At 38.5% G+C, this 20,870-nt stretch overlaps 1 protein-coding gene across 4 annotated transcripts in view; it reads left to right on the forward strand.

Annotated features, from left to right (window-relative positions):
- Positions 1-20,870, forward strand: part of SHPRH (SNF2 histone linker PHD RING helicase) — a 91,689-nt gene that overhangs the window by 14,051 nt on the left and 56,768 nt on the right. For all 4 annotated transcript variants that reach the window (XR_011535451.1, XR_011535452.1, XM_008540872.2 and 1 more), the window contains exons 4-14: positions 1,508-1,726; positions 2,768-2,846; positions 3,786-3,936; positions 5,079-5,187; positions 5,822-6,078; positions 7,521-8,180; positions 9,437-9,688; positions 11,824-11,902; positions 15,825-15,988; positions 16,101-16,357; positions 17,760-17,881. Coding sequence is in view for 2 of the 4 variants with exons in the window: in XM_008540872.2 (XP_008539094.2) it covers positions 1,508-1,726; positions 2,768-2,846; positions 3,786-3,936; positions 5,079-5,187; positions 5,822-6,078; positions 7,521-8,180; positions 9,437-9,688; positions 11,824-11,902; positions 15,825-15,988; positions 16,101-16,357; positions 17,760-17,881 (2,349 nt within the window). In the remaining 2 variants the exon portion in view is untranslated. The remainder of the gene's footprint in view (positions 1-1,507; positions 1,727-2,767; positions 2,847-3,785; positions 3,937-5,078; positions 5,188-5,821; positions 6,079-7,520; positions 8,181-9,436; positions 9,689-11,823; positions 11,903-15,824; positions 15,989-16,100; positions 16,358-17,759; positions 17,882-20,870) is intronic.

Genomic DNA, 20,870 nt, shown 5'->3' on the forward strand with positions numbered 1-20,870 from the left:
TGCTACTGTTCCTTGGCAAGAAGTTGCATCCTTGCTCATGACTGCAGGTTCAGAGTTGTCTGCCATTGCTTCCCAAGGGAGAGTGTGGATGGCTTGGCGCAGCTCATCAACACTGCTGGGAAATGGTTTAAATTATCCAGGTCCTGCTTATGGTCAGTCAGCATTATTTCAGGTGCAAATTATAGAACATTTCATACTGGAATATTCGGGAAATGAGCTTCTAAGCTTGCTTGTCGAATTGTTTCTGCAGTACGTTCTTTGCAAAGCTTCATAATATACTAATAATAGTAAGTCATTTGTGCGTGTTTTTGCGTGCATAAAGACTTAAAAGGAGGAACATCTCTGGTTTCAGAATTGGATGGAATGCTTTTAAGTACGTCTAGAGCTTTTAAAGTTATGGTAAGAACTCCATTATTCTGCCTTTTAAAAATGAAACAGTTTGAACTTTTCAAAGGAAAACTTCAAAGAATTTTGAAGGAAAACTTCAAATTTAGTTATCAATGCTAGATTATGCAACTACAGTAACAGTTTGAAATAACCAAGCATTTACACATCAATTGTAAAGTTTTAAGAATCTTAACATGGCATATTTTTTATTGAAAAAGTAAGTTATGTATTTTGTGGCTGTGCATAATCTTTTATATGGAATAATCTTTTCATTCTAGGGCCTATGAGGTATGTCCTATAAAAGTGTATAGGCCTTCTTGAAACAATTCAGGAGTAAATCATTAGCTAAAGAGGGTTTGTAAATACAAGATTCTGAGTTTTTTCATGTTATATAGGCACAAATCTTCCACAGGGCAATTGTGTCCAACAAATGAATCTGATATTCTTACAAATTTGTATTAATGGCAGAACACTTATCTGCTAATTGGCTGATGCTGCTATCCCCTATTCTTTTTTAGCACAGGAAATAGAATGGGAATCCTCGTCTTATTAGACATAGAAAAATTATGTCTGCATAGGGATTTTTTTATGTTAAGATGTAAAAGTGAAATAAATTATGCTTTTATAAACTGGCAAAGGATATTCACATTAAGTTCCTCAAATGTTTATTAAATATGTACAATGGGCAGAGCGTGTGCCAGTTGCTCTGAGGAGCTATAAAAACAGAAGACGCCGTTTGCTTTCAGAGCATTACAGTTCAGTGCAGAAGGGATGAATACACGTAAATGATTGCGCTGCCAGACAGACTGTGACTTATTGCTGTATCCAACGTGTGAGTATTACACGAACACAGGAGAACATTAATTCTAACCGAGGAAAACAAAAGAAAATGCCATGGAAAAAGTAGCAGTTGAACTATCTTGCTGGATGGATGGGTAGATTAATCAGGGAAGAATTAAGGGTAGGGCCTTCCAGACACGAAACCCACTCAGCAAGACCCCAGAGGTGGGAGAGTGCATGTATGCTCTTGGAATAAGAATGACTTGTAGGAATAAGAATGACTTGTAGTTATAAAAGGTGGATTGGGTTATTTTGAGTACATTTGTTGTTGGGTGTACAGATGTGTTGGAAGAGGATGAGGAAGATTCAGAGAGTGAACCAGAGGGACAGGACATCGATGAGCTCTATCACTTTGTGAAGCAAACACATCAGGAAGAAACACAGTCCATCCAAGTGGATGTCCAGCATCCTGCATTGACTCCTGTGTTGAGACCATACCAAAGAGAGGCTGTCAATTGGATGCTACAACAAGAGCGTTTCAAAAGCACTCCTGCTAGTGGCAAGTATAAGATGCTTAAAGAAAGGCAAATTGATCAGAGGGATTATATGAGAGAAAGGGTGGGGGGGATTGATTATTAAACAAATCATATTGAAAAGATTGATTTAGAATGGGTGTTACTATGAATAAAATTATTTTCTAAGAAATCCTTCATAATTGAAATCTGGAGAAATTCATTTGTGAGTTCCTTGTCCATAAAAGTTTGAACTGATTTTTCGTGTCAAAACATAATGTTTTGAAATCCGATCCATGCTGCGTGGATCAGTAATTCATCTGTTTTTCCACAGACTGGATTTTTTGATGAAATCCCGTGTGTCGTGTGGTAGTTCTTCTGTCTCCTATAGTTCCCATAAATTGAAGCTTTTTCTCTTTAATTTTTTCATTTTATGAATCCTATGTATCTGTGTTCCTACTTCATCTGTTAATCCCTAAAGAAGGCAACAAGAAATTACTTGCTGTTTCACTGACGGGTGGAGACATACTTCCCATTTGGCAGTTGCTTTAAACAACGTGAAATGTTAAGAGAAAGGACAGTGGAAAATTCTGACTGAAACAAACTTAGTTCTTGAGTGTTAGAGTTTTACCTATTTTTTCCTCGGTTAAGTAAGCCTTCCCTCTTACTCTCAGACTCATGCAAAATGTTAGGTCTGATCTGAGTTAATGTCTTAGCCCACTAGCATAGGTCTCTTGAGTTATCTAAAGACCTCACGTAACTTTCTGAAGGATTTGTAAAAGAGAAGCTACTTTGCTTTACCGTTAAGAGTTTGTGATATGTGTTAGTTTTCTTCTTAATCCTCTATAGTTCACTCTGCTTTGTTTTCTGTCTTATCACTTGCTTATATGGAAAATATTTGTGCCCAAAGCAAAGGATGCTAAAGAATACTATCTGAAGAAAAGAATGAGAAGAATCCTAGCCTTTTTCCCACGTGTATGTGGCTTTGCAGGGTATCCTGACTGTTAACTTATTTTTGTTTTAATGTGATTATCTGGCAGAAAGGGAAACAAACAAAAACTTGTGCTTACAGTTATATTCTTCTTTAGAAAATGCCCTGAACTTCTTGTGGCAAGAGATTGTTACATCTGAGGGTGTGAAACTCTACTACAATCCATATACAGGCTGGTAAGATGAAACTTTATTTATGTGCTTGATAGTAAAAATAAATGTTACGAAAACCTGTATGAGATTGGTGACGGGTCTTTAGCCTTGGCAGTCCCTCGAGAAGGAATACTAAGTTAAAGTCTCTTTAGCCATTTTTATAGATAGCATAGATATAGGATTAATAGCACTTGTCATTTTTCAGTAAATGAATGCAATATAGTAGACTTCAGATGCTTAGTTATTGATATTTAAAGAGATTATGGGTCTTTGTAAAAATGTCGTGATATTACTATGGGCCAGTGTTTGTATTTTTCATTAAGTTTGTCAACTTCTATTCTAACAAAGTTTTTGGATCATTAACCGTAATTAGTGAGTCAGTAGGTATTGCCCTTCTTATTTTTTTATTCACAGATTCATAAAGGTCACAGAAAGAAGGCAGACATGTTTCCTTTGATTTATAGAAGAGAAAAAAATGATGGGTGTTTACCAATACCACTCCTCTTTCCACAGACTTAGTTGTCAACTCGGGCAATTGTTTTTTAATTTTTTGTTTTGAGGAAGATTAGCCCTGAGCTAACTACTTCCAATCCTCCTCATTTTGCTGAGGAAGCCTGGCCCTGAGCTAACATCCGTGCCCATCTTCCTCTACTTTATATGTGGGACGCCTACCACAGCATGGCTTACCAAGCAGTGCCATGTCCACACCCGGGATCCGAACCGGCGAACCCCGGGCCACTGAAGCAGAACGTGCGAACTTAACCGCTGTGCCACCAGGCCAGCCCCCAGTTTGGGCAGTTTTTTGATTATCACAGTTCTTAATACTCATGACTGAGGGATATGAATTGTTTAAAATGTAGTCTCAAAAAACTTAAACTTTTATGCATTTCTTCCAGATCTCTTTGGAACAGTATCATTTTGATTTGCATTCCTATGATGTGTTTTTCTTGTTTATTCCTTTAGCATCATCCGCGAGTACCCAAGTGCTGGGCCCCAGCTGCTTGGAGGAATCTTAGCAGATGAGATGGGTCTTGGAAAGACAGTAGAGGTGTTGGCTCTGATTCTGACACATACTCGACAAGATGTCAAACAAGATGCTCTCGCTCTTCCGGAGGTAGGAGGAGTACTGTAGGGTTGGGAAAGCAGGAGACATATGTTCTCAAAAAGCATCATATGTCGAACATTTGCTTGGCAGTTAAGCCAACACTTTCCGTTTACTCTGCAGCTAATGATTTATATTAGTCATTAGTTAACTTCAAGTGGGCACAGAGAATGGGATGTTTGTGACCCGGCAGGGTTTTTTAAGTGATGTTGGCCAACTAGGAAGAAGATATGCTGTCACCAAGCTTCCTTCTGGCTGGCAGAGAAACTCCCTTAGGAAAGTACTATTATTTCCTCAAATATTTTGTCACTACTGCAAGTCTCCGTATTACCACTAAATATTTTTGAGAGCTAGTTTTAAAAAAATTGTACATATCTCAGATACATAAATCCTAGAATCTAATAATTAGAACGTTGTTAGTAATTAGATTGCTAGATGAAACAAACTCTAGGTCCTTGTTCCAAAATATGTATAATTGTGTTTAAAAATATAACTTGTAGAGTTTACAAAAAAAAAAAAACTCCACTGAAGCAAGGATAGCTCATAGCACATATTTTCCAATAATAAAATCTAAAATCAGCACATTAAATCCTGCTGAAATGAGGCCACTAGTTAAGGGTATAACTAGTTACCTGTAGTGCCTACCATCCTCGCAACCTTAGTAATTATGTGACCTGTGATCTTTTGATAGGGTCAAGTTTGCAGAAGTAGCCTTTCCAATTTGAGTAGGGAATAGAAAATAGCTATTTCCTTTGCAGAAAGATGAGTTGGAGTATGCAGTTTTAACTCTCATTAACTTCTTTTGGGATTTTCTGCTCATTAGATATTTTAACTCTAAGTTATTTTCAATATTATTATAAGTTCACTAGGTTAATTCAGTATTTAAACAAACCTTAAGAAGTTAACTTCAGAAGTTCCACACTTAACATTTAGGTAATTCCAGATAATATGCACAATTTTGAAAAGTGATGGCTAGCTATAACCCCTGAAATGAAAAATAAGTTTTGTGTGTACGATAGCATATTTAGCCCTTTTGTTCGTGATTTTTTACAACTCTTTTGCATCTCCTTAATAGAAGGAGGATTCATTTTAATAAGCAACTCAGAATACTGAAAGCAAAACACTGTGTGACCGCTGAATGTTGTTTATGTCAGGGAAAAGTGGTGAATTACTTCATTCCATCACATCATTCTGGAGGAAAAGTGAAAAACACAGAAACCCAGAATATGGAATTTGAACCAAAAGAAAAAGTTCAGTGCCCCCGTAAGTATGAAAGCTCTTAAAGAAAATACCTTTTTACAGTGATCTTTGTTACAGTTCTTGTGATCTTTGTATGGAGAAATCTTGTAATTATTATGAATAATTGTTTTTACAGTTGTTTATACTTTGCATAAATTGATTCCATTGCAAGCCATATTATCTTAACAAAAGTAAAGATTTATTCTTTCATTTGACTTGGTCCAGGTAGTTCTTGCTCAATCCATTATATTTAAGTTTCTTTAACTTACAATTTAAAGCAGGCTTTGTTTATTCTTGAGTGTTGCTACTTCAATGTCTGCTAGCAAATGTATATTACCCTTGCTAATGGTAGCATATACATAGATAATTGTGAGAGCTTTTTTTTAAATAATTTTAAATGGTAGTTGCTTTGTAAGAATAACAAGGTGTAATTCTTCCTTAAGTTGTTTCCATTACAATAATTTATTTCTTAATGTGTTGAGATAAATTTTTATTTCATTGTCTTCTAAATGACAATATACAGACAATGTATCTTCAATAAATCTTTGATTTATTTTTTTCTTAACTTGGTCCTGAATGCACATTAAGATTAACTGCGTTTTATTTTCTTTGAATTTTAATTATTTTGACTGAATTAGTGTATCGTTTTTGCATTTAGCTACACGTGTGATGATCCTGACAGCTGTGAAAGAAATGAATGGAAAAAAAGGAGTTTCTATCCTTTCCATCTATAAGTATGTCAGTTCTATATATAGATATGATGTTCAGCGGAACAGGAGTCTTCTGAAACGGATGCTGAAGTGTTTAATCTTTGAAGGTCTTGTGAAACAAATCAAAGGCCATGGTTTTTCTGGGACTTTTACATTGGGGAAGAATTACAAGGAAGAGGATATATATGATAAAACAAAAAAGCAGGTAACAGAGCATTTATTAAGTAGCTATATCTGATACCTTACAGAATGAGTTGACAGTTCCCACCTTGACCCTGAAGCTCTCACAGTCCGAAGATAAAAACAAACTAGTTAGGAAAAGCACTTGTGGCTGTGACTTTGGTTTTCTACTTCCTGAATCTAAGTTCCATCCCAGAGAAGAGGGCTTGGTACATAGCACGTACTCAATAAATACTTATTGAGTGAATTAGAAAATTAGTTAAGCATATTATAATTTAAAACAACTTTTCTATCCTCATCATGCTGTTTGTTGTCAGCAGTTAAAAAGTTTGGTCCATACTTAAAAATGTTAATGATACCTTATATTTGCCTAGCTCTTTATATACATTTTGAATCTTTTATCTATAAACTCTCATTTTTCTCATGTCATCATCTTATAAAATTTTTACATTTTGTTATGAAACGGCTTTTTTTGGGCTAGTAATTTCAATTTGCTTTTAAGAATATAGTTATAAATTTGTAAACATAAATCTAGAAAAGACTAATGACAACAAGTCAAAGTGTGGAGCTACTGGCTTGGCTGCTGTGAAAGAGATGGCAGACAAGAAAGTTCATTTCCTAGAGTAGGGGGTCTAAGATTTTGTCCCCGGCCAGGGTGGAAGACTGCAGCGAACTTCTGTGCTCTCCGTAATCCTTTTGCCACCAAGAAAAGAAAATCTCCTTCAGTTGATGCTATTCATTCCATGCTCAGTGTCCCAACTCCTCTGTTCCACCTTGGCTCTGACATCACTTCTGGGAAGTTATGCTGGTACCTACCTCTCTCTCTTATATACCCCTCTCATGCATCTATAGTGTCATTTTATTTTTTATTGTTTTCTCTTTTCCAACAGACCCCTTTGAGACCAGGAGCTAAATATTCCTCATATTTGTATCCCCAGCACCTAATACTGTGCCTGGCACAGAAATAGCATTCAATAAATAATTTGCAAGAGTGGGCACAGGTAGAAAGAAGAAAGAAAGAAGAAATTTGTTTGCTAATTGCAGTAACTAGTAGATTAACTTTCACTTTTTTTAATGCTATATTTTAGTACTTGGTATTTTTGTAATTGCCCTACTTTGTGTATTTGTGTACTATAAACTGCTAGTCTTTTATTGATTTAGGCAGACAATAAATTATAAGAAGTTGGTAGCAAAATATTAGTAGCTCCTTTTATCTTTCTAATTTTTATTCTCTCCAAATTTTAAGTATACAGTAGTAGAGCCTCCTTTTTCTTTTGGACCTGCAGACTGCAGGGAGGGTTCTTACAGAGATGAGAATGAAAGCCACCGATCAGGAGTGATCCTCCTCAGGGAAGAGGGTAGCAAACACTGGCTACTGGATTTTTATGTAAAGCGCATAAAGTTGGGAATTTAATTTCAGAAATCTAACTTTGTTGAAATAAACTCAATAAATAATATTTTTCATAGGCAATAGGGAGTCCAAGGAAAATTCAGAGAGAGTCAAGAAAATCGGGGAGCAAGGACACAGATTCTGAATACTTGCCATCAAACACCTCTGATGATGATGATGATCCTTACTATTATTACTATAAGGCCAGGAGAAATCGTAGTAAATTGAGGAAAAAGCCTGTTCCACCCACAAAAAAGGGAAAAAGTCAGCATGACATCAATCTTAACTCACAAGATCACTGTCCAGCTACCAGTGACTGTGGAATTATCGATGTTACCACAGCTAATAGTACATGTGTATTTGACGTCAAGCAAGAACATGAAGCAAAGGACCAAACTGAATCTCTAAACCCAGCGGGTGGTGATGTCCCATTTACTAATATCATGAGTCCCTATAATTCCTCAGATTATCGCTTTGAGTGCATATGTGGTGAACTTGACCAGATAGACCAGAAACCTCGTGTTCAGTGCCTGAAATGCCACCTGTGGCAACATGCAAAGTGTGTGAATTATGAAGAGAAGAATCTGAAGATTAAGCCGTTTTATTGCCCCCACTGCCTTGTTGCAATGGAGCCAGTATCAACAAGAGCAACTCTGATCATCTCCCCCAGTTCCATCTGTCATCAGTGGGTGGATGAAATCAACAGGCATGTGAGGTCGTCATCTCTTCGAGTCTTGGTAAGGCGGTTTGGGCTCTTTAAGAGGATAGGAAAATGTAAATGTAAATTTTTACTTCTTTATGATAGTTTTTATACTCTTCATTGCTTTGTTGTTTATCCCCTAATTAACTCAATGAGATAATAATAGTAAATGAGAACTTGAAGAGGAAATTGAGAATAAGAAATAGAACAGTAGACTGTTTATTCTTTTCTGACATCAGAAGTTAAAGCATTTTAAGTGGAAAGATGTGAAAGCTTTTGAAAAACTTTGTATAAGCATTTATACGCTTAGAGAGGAATACAATCCAAAGGCAGCGTTGTGTAACGGTAGCTGCTTGTCTGATTTGCCACCTCTTAGCTCCAGAATCATCCTCTGAAGCATCAACTACCTCATCTATAAAATAATTTAGTCATTCACCAAGTATTTATTGAGCACCTGTTATGTGCCAGCAACGTTGCTAAGTTCTAAAAATAGTACCTCTCACAGACTTAACTGTGAAGATTAAATGATGTGGTAAAATGCTGGCACTTATTAATGGTCATTTGATGTTACTGTTTACTAATAGTACTCTTCACTCCCTCAGTTCTTTCCACACATACGTCGTTGGGGGTTTTCTGTATTTCAGCCACTATAATAGGCCTGGAGAATATAGTAATAAGCAAAACACCTTTTTTGCTGTTGGGGAACTCTGTTCTGTGGGGCAGGCAAACCTTGGTTTGACTCTTAACTCTACCAGTTTTGAGCAAGTCCCTTCATGTTTCTCATGTGTGGGATAGGAATAATAGCTACTCACAGGGTTGTTGTTGAAGGAGATAAAGCGTAGCCCAGTGTCTGAAACGTGAAAGGCATTCAGTAAATACTAGTTCTCACTGTTCTTTTTCATACCATTGTGCTTTTGCACATGCTGTTTCTTCCAGCTTCTTACCTGCCTGCAAGTCCTTTTCGCCTTTTCTCCACCTGCAAGAACTCCTAAATATTTTTCGAGGTCCACCTCAAATGTTAACTCCTCTCTGATGTACCTTCTCAACCATAGAATTGGTCTCTCCCTGTGATGCTGTCACAGTTACTTCTGTTACCGCTCTTTTCACATTGCTTATGTTACTAGTCTCCACGCTAAAATGTGTCTTTCTCTAGACAGGTGTAGGATGTATCTCATAGCATGTTTGGTCCTAACCAAATAGAAAGGGCCCAGTCAGGGTATAGATGGATAAATGCTTCAGTGATCTTTGATGAGCCTTTCCGCAGTGACTATGTCTGTGCTGACTGTTTCCTAGGTATATCAAGGAGTGAAGAAAGATGGCTTTTTACAGCCTCATTTTTTGGCAGAACAGGATATAGTTATCATTACCTATGACGTCCTTCGTTCAGAACTAAACTACGTGGATATCCCACACAGCAACAGTGAGGATGGGCGTCGCCTTCGGAAGCAGAAGCGCTACATGGCCGTTCCCAGCCCCCTGGTCGCTGTGGAGTGGTGGAGGATCTGCCTCGACGAGGCCCAGATGGTGGAGTGCCCTGCTGTCAAAGTGAGCGCTTCCGCAGAATCTTCTGTGGGCTGGAGGAGACACGGGGGAAGGGGTGGAGTGCCCTGCTGTCAAAGTGAGCGCTTCCGCAGAAGCTTCGTGGGCCGGAGGAGACACGGGGGAAAGGGGTGGAGTGCCCTGCTGTCAAAGTGAGCACTTCCGCAGAATCTTCGTGGGCTGGAGGAGACACGGGGGAAAGGGGTGGAGTGCCCTGCTGTCAAAGTGAGCACTTCCGCAGAAGCTTCGTGGGCCGGAGGAGACACGGGGGAAAGGGGTGGAGTGCCCTGCTGTCAAAGTGAGCACTTCCGCAGAATCTTCGTGGGCTGGAGGAGACACGGGGGAAAGGGGTGGAGTGCCCTGCTGTCAAAGTGAGCACTTCCGCAGAAGCTTCGTGGGCTGGAGGAGACACGGGGGAAAGGGGTGGAGTGCCCTGCTGTCAAAGTGAGCACTTCCGCAGAATCTTCGTGGGCTGGAGGAGACACGGGGGAAAGGGGTGGAGTGCCCTGCTGTCAAAGTGAGCACTTCCGCAGAAGCTTCGTGGGCTGGAGGAGACACGGGGGAAAGGGGTGGAGTGCCCTGCTGTCAAAGTGAGCACTTCCGCAGAAGCTTCGTGGGCCGGAGGAGACACGGGGGAAAGGGGTGGAGTGCCCTGCTGTCAAAGTGAGCACTTCCGCAGAAGCTTCGTGGGCTGGAGGAGACACGGGGGAAAGGGGTGGAGTGCCCTGCTGTCAAAGTGAGCACTTCCGCAGAATCTTCTGTGGGCTGGAGGAGACACGGGGGAAGGGGTGGAGTGCCCTGCTGTCAAAGTGAGCGCTTCCGCAGAAGCTTCGTGGGCTGGAGGAGACACGGGGGAAAGGGGTGGAGTGCCCTGCTGTCAAAGTGAGCGCTTCCGCAGAAGCTTCGTGGGCTGGAGGAGACACGGGGGAAAGGGGTGGAGTGCCCTGCTGTCAAAGTGAGCGCTTCCGCAGAAGCTTCGTGGGCTGGAGGAGACACGGGGGAAAGGGGTGGAGTGCCCTGCTGTCAAAGTGAGCGCTTCCGCAGAAGCTTCGTGGGCCGGAGGAGACACGGGGGAAAGGGGTGGAGTGCCCTGCTGTCAAAGTGAGCGCTTCCGCAGAAGCTTTGTGGGCCGGAGAAGACACGGGGGAAAGGGGTGGAGTGCCCTGCTGTCAAAGTGAGCGTTTCCGCAGAAGCTTTGTGGGCCGGAGGAGACACGGGGGAAAGGGGTTGAGTGCCCTGCTGTCAAAGTGAGCGCTTCCGCAGAAGCTTTGTGGGCTGGAGGAGACACGGGGGAAAGGGGTGGAGTGCCCTGCTGTCAAAGTGAGCGTTTCCGCAGAAGCTTTGTGGGCTGGAGGAGACACGGGGGAAAGGGGTCGAGGGAAGCTGTCCATGGAGAATTTAATAGTTATGGGGTAGTTAATCCATAGTATTGATATTGGCCAGAAGATGGCTATTAAACACTCCACATTCACTTTTCTCTTGTAGATAAACTACATACCCTCAGGAATTATCTTGGTACTCTGTGAATTGTTGCTTTATATGCAATGCTCACGTACATATGAATAAGATGGCAGTTTGTGTGTGATGCAGATCAAAGTAAACTCTATTTAGGGACTTTTCTAAGCATTTCTGCCAAATTGAAAGCTCATCATATAGGCTCTGATAGCTTTGGGCCAGAGTTGACTTTAGCAGTTTTTTTATCAGAGACCAAATGGTGACAGGAAAATACTCCTTTAGAGCATAGAATTTTGATTCAGTCTTTGTCTGTCATAGGCCAGTCTGTAACCTGAACTGAATTTATGAATCGTATCTATTGTCACAGTGGTTGATATCGGAGGATGGGCTGTTGAGAGGATGTAGCAGTCATTCAGGGAGCCTTTTCATTCTACTCATACTGAACTACCTTTTCTCTTTGGGGAGAGACGTGGCAGCCCCCTTCTCATGAGAACCACTGTACTAGAAGATGGCCCATTGAATATGGCATTCAACACTGAGTGCGATAACACTGAAATAAGAGCAAGTGCATCTGACCTGAAGTAGGGCTTTTTGTAGGCTATTTTCATGAGTAAACATATTCCTGACTTCTCCTTTTTTCTGTCTTTTTCTCCTTTTTGTTTTATTTCATGTTTCTCTCTCATCAGGCTGCAGAAATGGCTCAGCGCTTGAGTGGGATTAATCGCTGGTGCATCAGTGGCACTCCAGTACAGAGAGGATTGGAGGGTAATCGATGGTTTCCTCCCATATTGCATATGTTTGAAAAGCTTAATTTTTTTGAAGAAAATGTATTGTTATGTTTAACGTTTGCTGAAATGCTTAAGTGTTGATACATGTAAAAATTTATATTTGACTCCTAATGATTTTAAGCATTTGTCTTTTTAAATGGATTCCGATGATTTTTGTTTGTATGTCTGAGGACAGCTGTGTAGTGAGTAGTCTCATTCTCCTAAGTTGAAGGGTTCTTGTGCCTGCCCAAGCAGTGTACATACACGTCTGGACCGAACTCAGAGTTCCAAAGTGGTAGGGAGAAAACAAAGAGAGAGACAATGAGAGAGGAAAACAGAATGAGTCTGAATTGGCTATGTCTACAAAAATAAGGACCATAGTTTTCATTGGCTGAATCCATAAATAGTGAGACCATAATTTTTCTTATTGTGAAAGTTATAAAATATTAACAGCTTTACAATGTCATACCTTACGCGTAAGCCGTTACTCCTTCACCCATTCCTCTTAAGCATTTAGATCGTGTCTAGTGCCCCCTTGCTCCCACGCACACATTCGACTCCTGCTTCCACATTATCTCACTCATATAACCTACTTTTTCTGTAGAGCAGACACTGCATTTTTAAAACTTTTATTCAAGCTTTGAATATTCAAAACTAAAAGTTTAAGTAAATATTGTTTTGTATGATAAATTCCCTGAAAAGCTGTCATTAAAATGTAGTTAAATTATAAATATTCTTGGAGTCCTCTGGCAAGCATTCATCCTCAAAACTTATTTTTCTGAAAATTTAAGTTTTCATATATTGTTTTCAGCGGGGTGACTTATTCTGCTAAAATAAAAATATCAACATCCATTACTGTGACCTGAAAAACAGTACATTTTTTGATGATTATTTTTAGGGGAAAAACGGTTTTCTAAGAAGATTTTAAGTATATATTTAAATATTTGCATAATGTTAGTAAGTTACATTGATACATATTTATAGAATAATACCAGGCTAATTAAAAAGCCACATTTAGTGATCTGCTGTTACATTTGGAAACTGCCGAATTTGGGCAGTTTGTAAATATTTAGGTGTTAATAAGATCTCATTCAGCTCAAAAGTTAGCTGAGAGGGTACAGAAAAAAGGAAAATGCCTATCAGAGTTACTTTTACCTAGTTTTAATGTTGAAAGAATATGAGCAATAATTCCTCAGTTCCCTGGGTAGGTTATTTTGGATATATAGGATGTTGGCAGATGTTTGGAGCACTTATAATCATTCAACAAATTCTTGAGTAATTTTTTTTAAAATAGCTTTATTGAGGTATAAATGACGTGTAATAAAACTGTAAATATTTAAAGTGTAAAATCTACAAACTTTGGGCATATTTGTATACCCATGAATCTATTTCCACAATCAAGACAATGACCCTCCAAAGTTTCCTCATGCCCGGGTCTGGCCCGGTGGCACAGTAGTTAAGTGCGCACCTTCCGCTTCAGCGGCCCGGGGTTCACTGGTTCAGATCCCAGGTGTGGACATGGCACCGCTTGGCAAACCATGCTGTGGCAGGCGTCCCACGTATAAAGTAGAGGAAGATGGGCATGGATGTTAGCTCAGGGCCAGTCTTCCTCAGCAAAAAGAGGAGGATTGGCAGCAGATGTTAGCTCAGGGCTAATCCTCCTCAAAAACAAAAAAAAGGAAGGAAAAAAAAAAGTTTCCTCACGCCTTAGTTACTTACAAAAGAGCTTGCCAAACTTTCTGGAATTTGGGTTTCTCTTTCCTTTCTGATGTCTTTAACACTCTGATTCTTGCGATGTATCTGTTCTTTGTGTAGTTGCTGCAGTGCGAAGTTAGCCTGCCGGGACTTACTATGTTGTATTTGGAAGTGCAAGTCTCATTTGTTTTCCTTTTGTGTTAGACCAGGGTTTCTTAGCCTCATTGACATTTAGAGCCAGAGAAATCTTTTTTGCTGGGAGTTGTCCTGTAAATGTTGCATATTGGCTTCTACCCACTAGGTGCTAGCAGCACTCCCGCAATTGTGACACCCACAAATGTCTGCAGACCTTGCAAATGGCCCCTGGGGGGCAAAGTCACAGCCCTGCACCCCCACCTCAGTTGAGAACCACTGTGCTAGACTGATAGAGATAAATCAGATTTGATGATTTATTAATTAGCAACAACGTAGAGATCTGGTGAATCCCAGGTTGGCCACATATTGAGCAAGGAAGTGAGGCTAGGATGTTTTCATTCCATAGTTTGCCAGGCCTTAGTATGTTTCTCCCGTCAGGCTGAAATAATGTCCATCCACTTGGAAAGTCAAATAGGCAAGGACACTGCTCCTCTCACCCTCCATACCCGATGTCTGTATAATATACTTGTTTGTATAGTATACAGAGCATTGGCTTCGGGGGCTATATGAACCTGGATTCACATTCTGACTTATTAGCTATATATCCATAAACAAATTATTTAAACATTCAAATCCTTAATTTCCTTATTTGTAAAATAAGATGTTTTAAAGATTAATTATAACAAAGTGTGCAAAGTGTTTAGCATAGTACCTGGCAGATGTTAAATATTCACTGAGTGATAGCTGCTTCCACTGCTGCTGCTGCTGTTCTTATTTTCTATTTACGTATTCATATGTTTTGTTTCTTTGAAAGCGTTGACTTTAAAAAACTTAAGTACTTTGTGGTGCCTTTATTGGTTCATTTATTCTTTGTGACGTATAATAGCGAGCGAAAAATAGACAAGGTCCCTGACCTCGTTGAGCTTACAGCTTAGAGGGGAAGATCTATTTATTAAATACTTAAACAAATACGAGATTGCAATGAAGATAACTTTCATGTATGAGATAAATATAAAATTCTAACTATAACAGGTTTCAAAGAAAGAGGTCTAGTTCTGTGATGTCACATAAGAGGGATGCAGAAGGAAGTGACAACTGAACCAAGATCTGAAACATTAACATGAGCTAGGTAAAGAGGAGGGGAAGAATTCTCTATTATAGAGGAAACAGAAAATGTGAAGATCATGCGGCAGGAGGAGACCCAAAGAATGTCAGGGTGGCTAGAGTTCAGACTGCTGGGGAAAGCATGGTGGACTGAGAGCCTGAACAGGTGCATGTAGACCAGACCGTGGACACGTTGTAGGCCATGATAGAGAATTTTATTTATTTTCTTAAGAATATTAGGAGTTATCGAAAGGATTTTAAATGGTTGGGAATCATCTTGTGGTTAGAGTTATATTTCAAAGATCACTCTCTGGCAGTGTGGAGGATGGTTTAAGTGGGCAGAGTGGATCCTAGGACATCAGTTGGTTGGCTACAGTAAGTTATCTAGGCCCATGCCAGCACTTTTGTTGGACTAGGATTGTCCTGAGGAAATGGGAAAGTGGTTAAGGAAAAATTAACAAGGCTTGTAGAATGATCAGTAGATGTCCAGGACTTCTGACTTCGTGGCTTCATGGATGGTTACAGAATTCACCAGTGAGTAGCACTAGAAGAGAAGCAGGTGTGGCAGAAAGATTATGAATTTGATTTTTGCAAGTTGAGTTTGAAGCAGCTTTGAACCTCAAAGAAGTGGTAGCACATAGGCAATTGGATTGATTTGAACAGAAAATATAAATCTGTGGATATCTGCGTATAGGCAATGGTCCTTTCAGATGTTAATAACTCTCAGGAACCATCAAAGTCATTTAATTCAACCTAAATATTTGTTAATTGTCTTCAGAATAAATGTTGTAGATAGGGTCATAGCACAAAACATACAACAAAATAAATACTCAAAGGATGTAAGTAAGAGCCTATACAATCTGCATTTTAATTCATGGAAAGTTCTGTGTGCTGTGTAATGTCTATGAAAGTGGTTATTCAAAATAGTGATAAAGACATATAGAAACAGTTATTCTCAGTGTGCTTTTTTCTTTTTTTCTTTTCAGATCTTTTTGGGTTGGTGGTCTTTCTTGGTATTGAACCTTACTGTGTCAAACACTGGTGGGTTCGACTTCTCTATCGCCCTTACTGCAAGAAGAACCCTCAGCACCTCTACAGCTTTATTGCCAAGATACTCTGGAGGTCCGCAAAGAAAGATGTGATTGACCAAGTCAGTAGGATAAGTTTTTATTGATTAAGGGTACTATAAGAAAAAGAGAAGCAGCGTTGGGATGGGAAGTTACATTTCCAGGTGAAATCATTTTTTTTTTCTCTTCTTACAGATCCAGATACCCCCTCAGACAGAAGAAATACACTGGCTCCACTTTTCTCCAGTGGAAAGACATTTCTATCACCGTCAGCATGAGGTGTGCTGCCAGGATGCAGTAGTAAAACTCAGGAAGATTTCCGACTGGGCTCTGAAGCTCAGCAGCCTGGACAGAAGGACTGTCACTTCCATCCTGTACCCATTGCTGAGGCTCCGGCAGGCCTGCTGCCACCCACAGGCCGTTCGTGGGGAGTTCTTGCCACTCCAAAAAAGGTTTTCTTATAATTTCCTTATGCTGCGATTGATCATATGGTGGTAATAAACAATATTTGAGCAATTAGCTTCCTAGCCCACAGTTGGATTCAGAGTCTTATAACTGAGTTGTCATTTTTAGCAACGTGGTGGTTTTTCTTTGGTATGGAACCCCATTTGTGAAAGAGAATCACATCATCAAAATTATCTTTTTGGTTTTGAACGTTGGTTTTAAAATTAAGAGTATTATGGGATTTGTTGTTTTGCTTTATGTTTTTGCTGCACTCCAGATATGAAAGGCTTTTGTTCTTTTCTTATCGTATTTTTTTGTTCCCACATCAGGTAATTAGATGAATTAGATATTCATTGAATATTTTCTTTATAATGTGCTAACTTTGTCTCTTCGATTATTTCTTCCTAATGTGTTAAGGTATTTATGTCCACAATACTCTATTGTCCCAGAAACTTTTTTTGGTTCATCAGATTGTGACTCAGGAACTAACCATTTTTTTTAGCACCTGATATTAAAAAGATACCCTTTCAGGTGCTGTAAGAGAAATTATATTTTTGTCCTTGCCTTTAAGCAGTTCATAGACAAATAAAGGAGATAACAAAGATTATAGATTTCTATAATATAAGGCAAACATGATATATTTCACAAGAGGTACATATAAATTGCTGTGGACAATTAGAGTATGGAAACAATTTCTATATAAATGGCTAATGTTAGCCTCCTGTAGAAATGTCATTTGTTCAGATCTTTGGAGAATCTTCATTTTTAAAGATAAAAAAATTCAGGCTTGTGAAGGTTAATTAAGTTTTGATGCTGAGATTCAGACTCAGTCTTACATTCTAACATGCATACTGCTTCAAATATGTTGTACTTTGTGCTTTAGGAAGATTTTTCTAGTTCCATTCTCCATTGACTGAAATGGGAAAAAGTTAAAGAATGATGGGATCAGACAGAAGATTCTTGCTAGAATAGTAAGAGATAATTCAGTTAAAATTGATAGTGGTAAAATGGAGGTGAAGAGAAAGATGTTGAAGATATCACAGAGTCTGTAAGAGTCTGGCACTCTTTTTTTTTTTTTTTCTGATCAGGAAGATTGGCCCTGAGCTAACATCTGTTGCCAATCTTCCTCTTTTTGCTTGAGGAAGATTGTCACTGAGCTAACATCTATTCCAGTCTTCCTCTGTTTTGTATGTGGGACACCACCACAGCATGGCTTGATGAGCAGTGTGTAGATCCATGCCTGGGATCCAAACCCACGAACCCCTGACTGCTGAAGCTGAGCATGTGAACTTAACCACTATGCCACCAGGCCAGCCCATGATAGTCTTGATCTTATGTGATATAATACTCTCACTGAAATAACACTTAGAGTTTTCTTTCTAGTTCTAAACAGTCTGCCTTTTCTTTTAGCACCATGACAATGGAAGAGCTGCTGACATCTCTGCAGAAGAAGTGTGGAACTGAGTGTGAAGAAGCCCATCGGCAACTAGTTTGTGCTCTCAATGGCTTAGCAGGCATCCACATCATTAAAGGTAGAAGGTGATTGCTTTGTTAGCTCTGATTCTTCTAAATACTTAATGAGGAAGATTAGTTATAACAGAAATCAAAACCCCCCCCCAAGAAAGACACGCTCACTACTGAGCGTAATTTAGATGGCTTCCACTTAATGGAGAGCAGTTATGCAGACCATTTCAAACCTTCCAAGTTTATATATGCCTTCATCAACTTCCACTTTTAGAACTTATTTTTTTAGAGAAATTGGGATTTGAACAAAGATTTGGCTATAAATTATTAATCTTAGTCTGTAACAGTGAACAACTGAAAACAACCAAAATGTCTAGAAGTAGAAGAATGGTTAAATTTTGACATTCAGGGGAATATGTTGGTCATTGATTTACAAAATAGTATTGTTTGTAAATTCATTCTTTCAACTAATATTAAGAGTGTCTGCTGTGTGCTGGGCATGATCTCGGTAGTGAAGATGATACAGTAAAACAAAGTCAAGTCTCTCATTTGTGAACTTGAGATTCTTAACAGAGGAAGACAGACAAATACACATACACACATAATGTGTATGGGTATAGATATAGTGTTATATACAATGCACAAAATTTAAGCTGGTTGGAAAGATAACCTTATGTTTCACGGAAAGATGTTTACTTGGTGTTTCCCATCTCTTATTGATCACTGTTTTTCGTGGCCTGATGTCCAGGATCTTACAGACTGTTGTTTCATATATATTTTGTCTGCTATTTTAGTTGTTTCAGGAAGGAGGGTAAATCCATTGTGTGTTATTGGCCAGAAGCAGAAGTTATATAACTGGCTTTTCCAATGAGCACCATTTAGTAAACACCTTTCATAGAAATATGAGAATCATTATAACTGTATTACATAGGTTCAAGAATGAAGATTGAACATGTTAAGTAGAGACATTGAAACACAAATTCAGACTTCTAGAGATGCACATTTCAGAGCCTGATATGGAAATTATGCTTAATAAATAACAGTTTAGACACTGCGGAAAAAAAATTAGTAAAGTTGAAGAATAGAGTAGAAACTATCCAACATGAAAAAGAAATAGAATAAAGACTGAAAAATTTGAAAAGAGCATCAGTGAGATTGTGGACAACTTGACGTGGTGTAATATAAATGAATTGGAGTCTCTGAAGAAGAAAAATATGTGAAGAAATGTGTATTGTGGAATTTATAACATGTAAATGTAAAACGTACAGTAACAGTGGCACAAAGTCTGGGAGGGGACAAATGGATATGTAATGTAAAGTGTTTATACTGTATATGAAGTGGCATAATATCACATGACAATAGACTGTGACAAGTCAAAATATGTGCTCTACATCCTAAAGCAACACAGGAAAGAGTTAGAGGTAATAATCTAAAAGAGGAGATAAAGAGGAATAATAAAAAATCCTCAATCTAAGACAACAGGCAGAAAAAAGAAAAGAGAACAAAAGACAGATGAGGCAAATATAAAACAAATAGCAAGACAGTAGATTTAAACCCAGGCATATCAGTGATCACATTAGATGTAATGGTCTAAATATCCTAATTAGAAAGCAGAGATTTTTAGAATGGATAAAAAAACAAAAAGCAATATCCAATAATATACTGTCTACAAGAAACCTACTTTATATTTAAAGATGCGGATATAAGAGAATGAAAGAAGATAATACCATGTTAACTCTAATCAAAAGAAAGTGGAACGACTATGTTACTGTTAGGCAAAGAATATTGCCAAGGATAGAGAGTGTTATTTCATCACTGGAAAATAGCAATCCTAAATGTTTATGCACTTAAAATCAGGGCTCCAGAATAAATAAAACAAAAAGTGACAGAACTGCAATGAGAAATAGGCAAATCCGTAATTGTCGTTAGAATTTCAATATCCCCCTCTCAGTTATTGATAGAACAGGAAAGCAGAAAATAAGTAAGGATGTAGAAAACTCAACACTGTCAACTAAGTGACATGATCAATAGTTAAAGAACATTTTAGCCAACCAATGAAGAATACACGTTCTTTTCAAATGCACATGGAATGTTTACCAAGACGGCATATTCTAACCTGTAAAACCAGTCACTAAATTTAAATGGATTCGGGTCAAAAGAAGAGCAAAAAAATACCAAGTCAGCAAAAGACAGGAAATAGTAAAGATCAGTACAGGAGTCAATTAAAAGGAAAACAGAAAAACAGAGGAGAAAAACAATGAAATGAACAGCTGATATTCCTGGAGAAGATCAATAAAAATTTATAAACCTCCAGTCAAACTGTTCAGAAAAAAAGAAGACACAGATTACCGTTATCAGGAATCAAGAATAAGAGAGGTGACATCACTACAGATTCTACAGATGTTTAAAAGTATCATAAAGGAATATTATGAGCAACTTTATGCCAAAAATTTGACAACTTAGATAAATGGACAAATGCTTTGGAAGACAGAAGCTACTAAAACTCACTCAGGAAGTCAAACCACCAAAACTGACTCAGGAGGAAATAGATAACCTGCATAGCCCTCTGTCTAGTCAAGAAGTTAATTTTATAATTAAAAAGCTTACCCCAAAGAAAATTCTAGGCCCAGATGACTTCATTGGTGGATTCTACCACACATTTAAGGAAGAAATAATATTAAATCTCTATAAACATCCAGAAAACAGGAAAGGAAGGAATACTTCCCAACTTATATTATGGCAACATTATCCTGATTCCAAAACCAGAGACATTTCAAGAAAACAAAACTACAGACCAGTAACACTCAAGAACATAAATGCAAAATTCTTTAAAAATGTTAAACAAAATTAATCCAACAACATATAAAAGGGATAATACCTTATGACTGAGTGAAGTTTATCTGGGGATTGCAAGATTGGCTTCATATTCAAAAATCAATTAATATGATTCACCAAACTAACAACTAAAAAGGAAAACTTTGTGATCTACTCAATAAATGTAGGAAAAGTGTTTGGCAGAATCCAACATTCATTCCTGATAAACACTTTCAGCAATCT

Source organism: Equus przewalskii, chromosome 32, assembly GCF_037783145.1.
Source record: "Equus przewalskii isolate Varuska chromosome 32, EquPr2, whole genome shotgun sequence".
In the NCBI taxonomy this organism is placed as follows: Eukaryota; Metazoa; Chordata; class Mammalia; order Perissodactyla; family Equidae; genus Equus; species Equus przewalskii.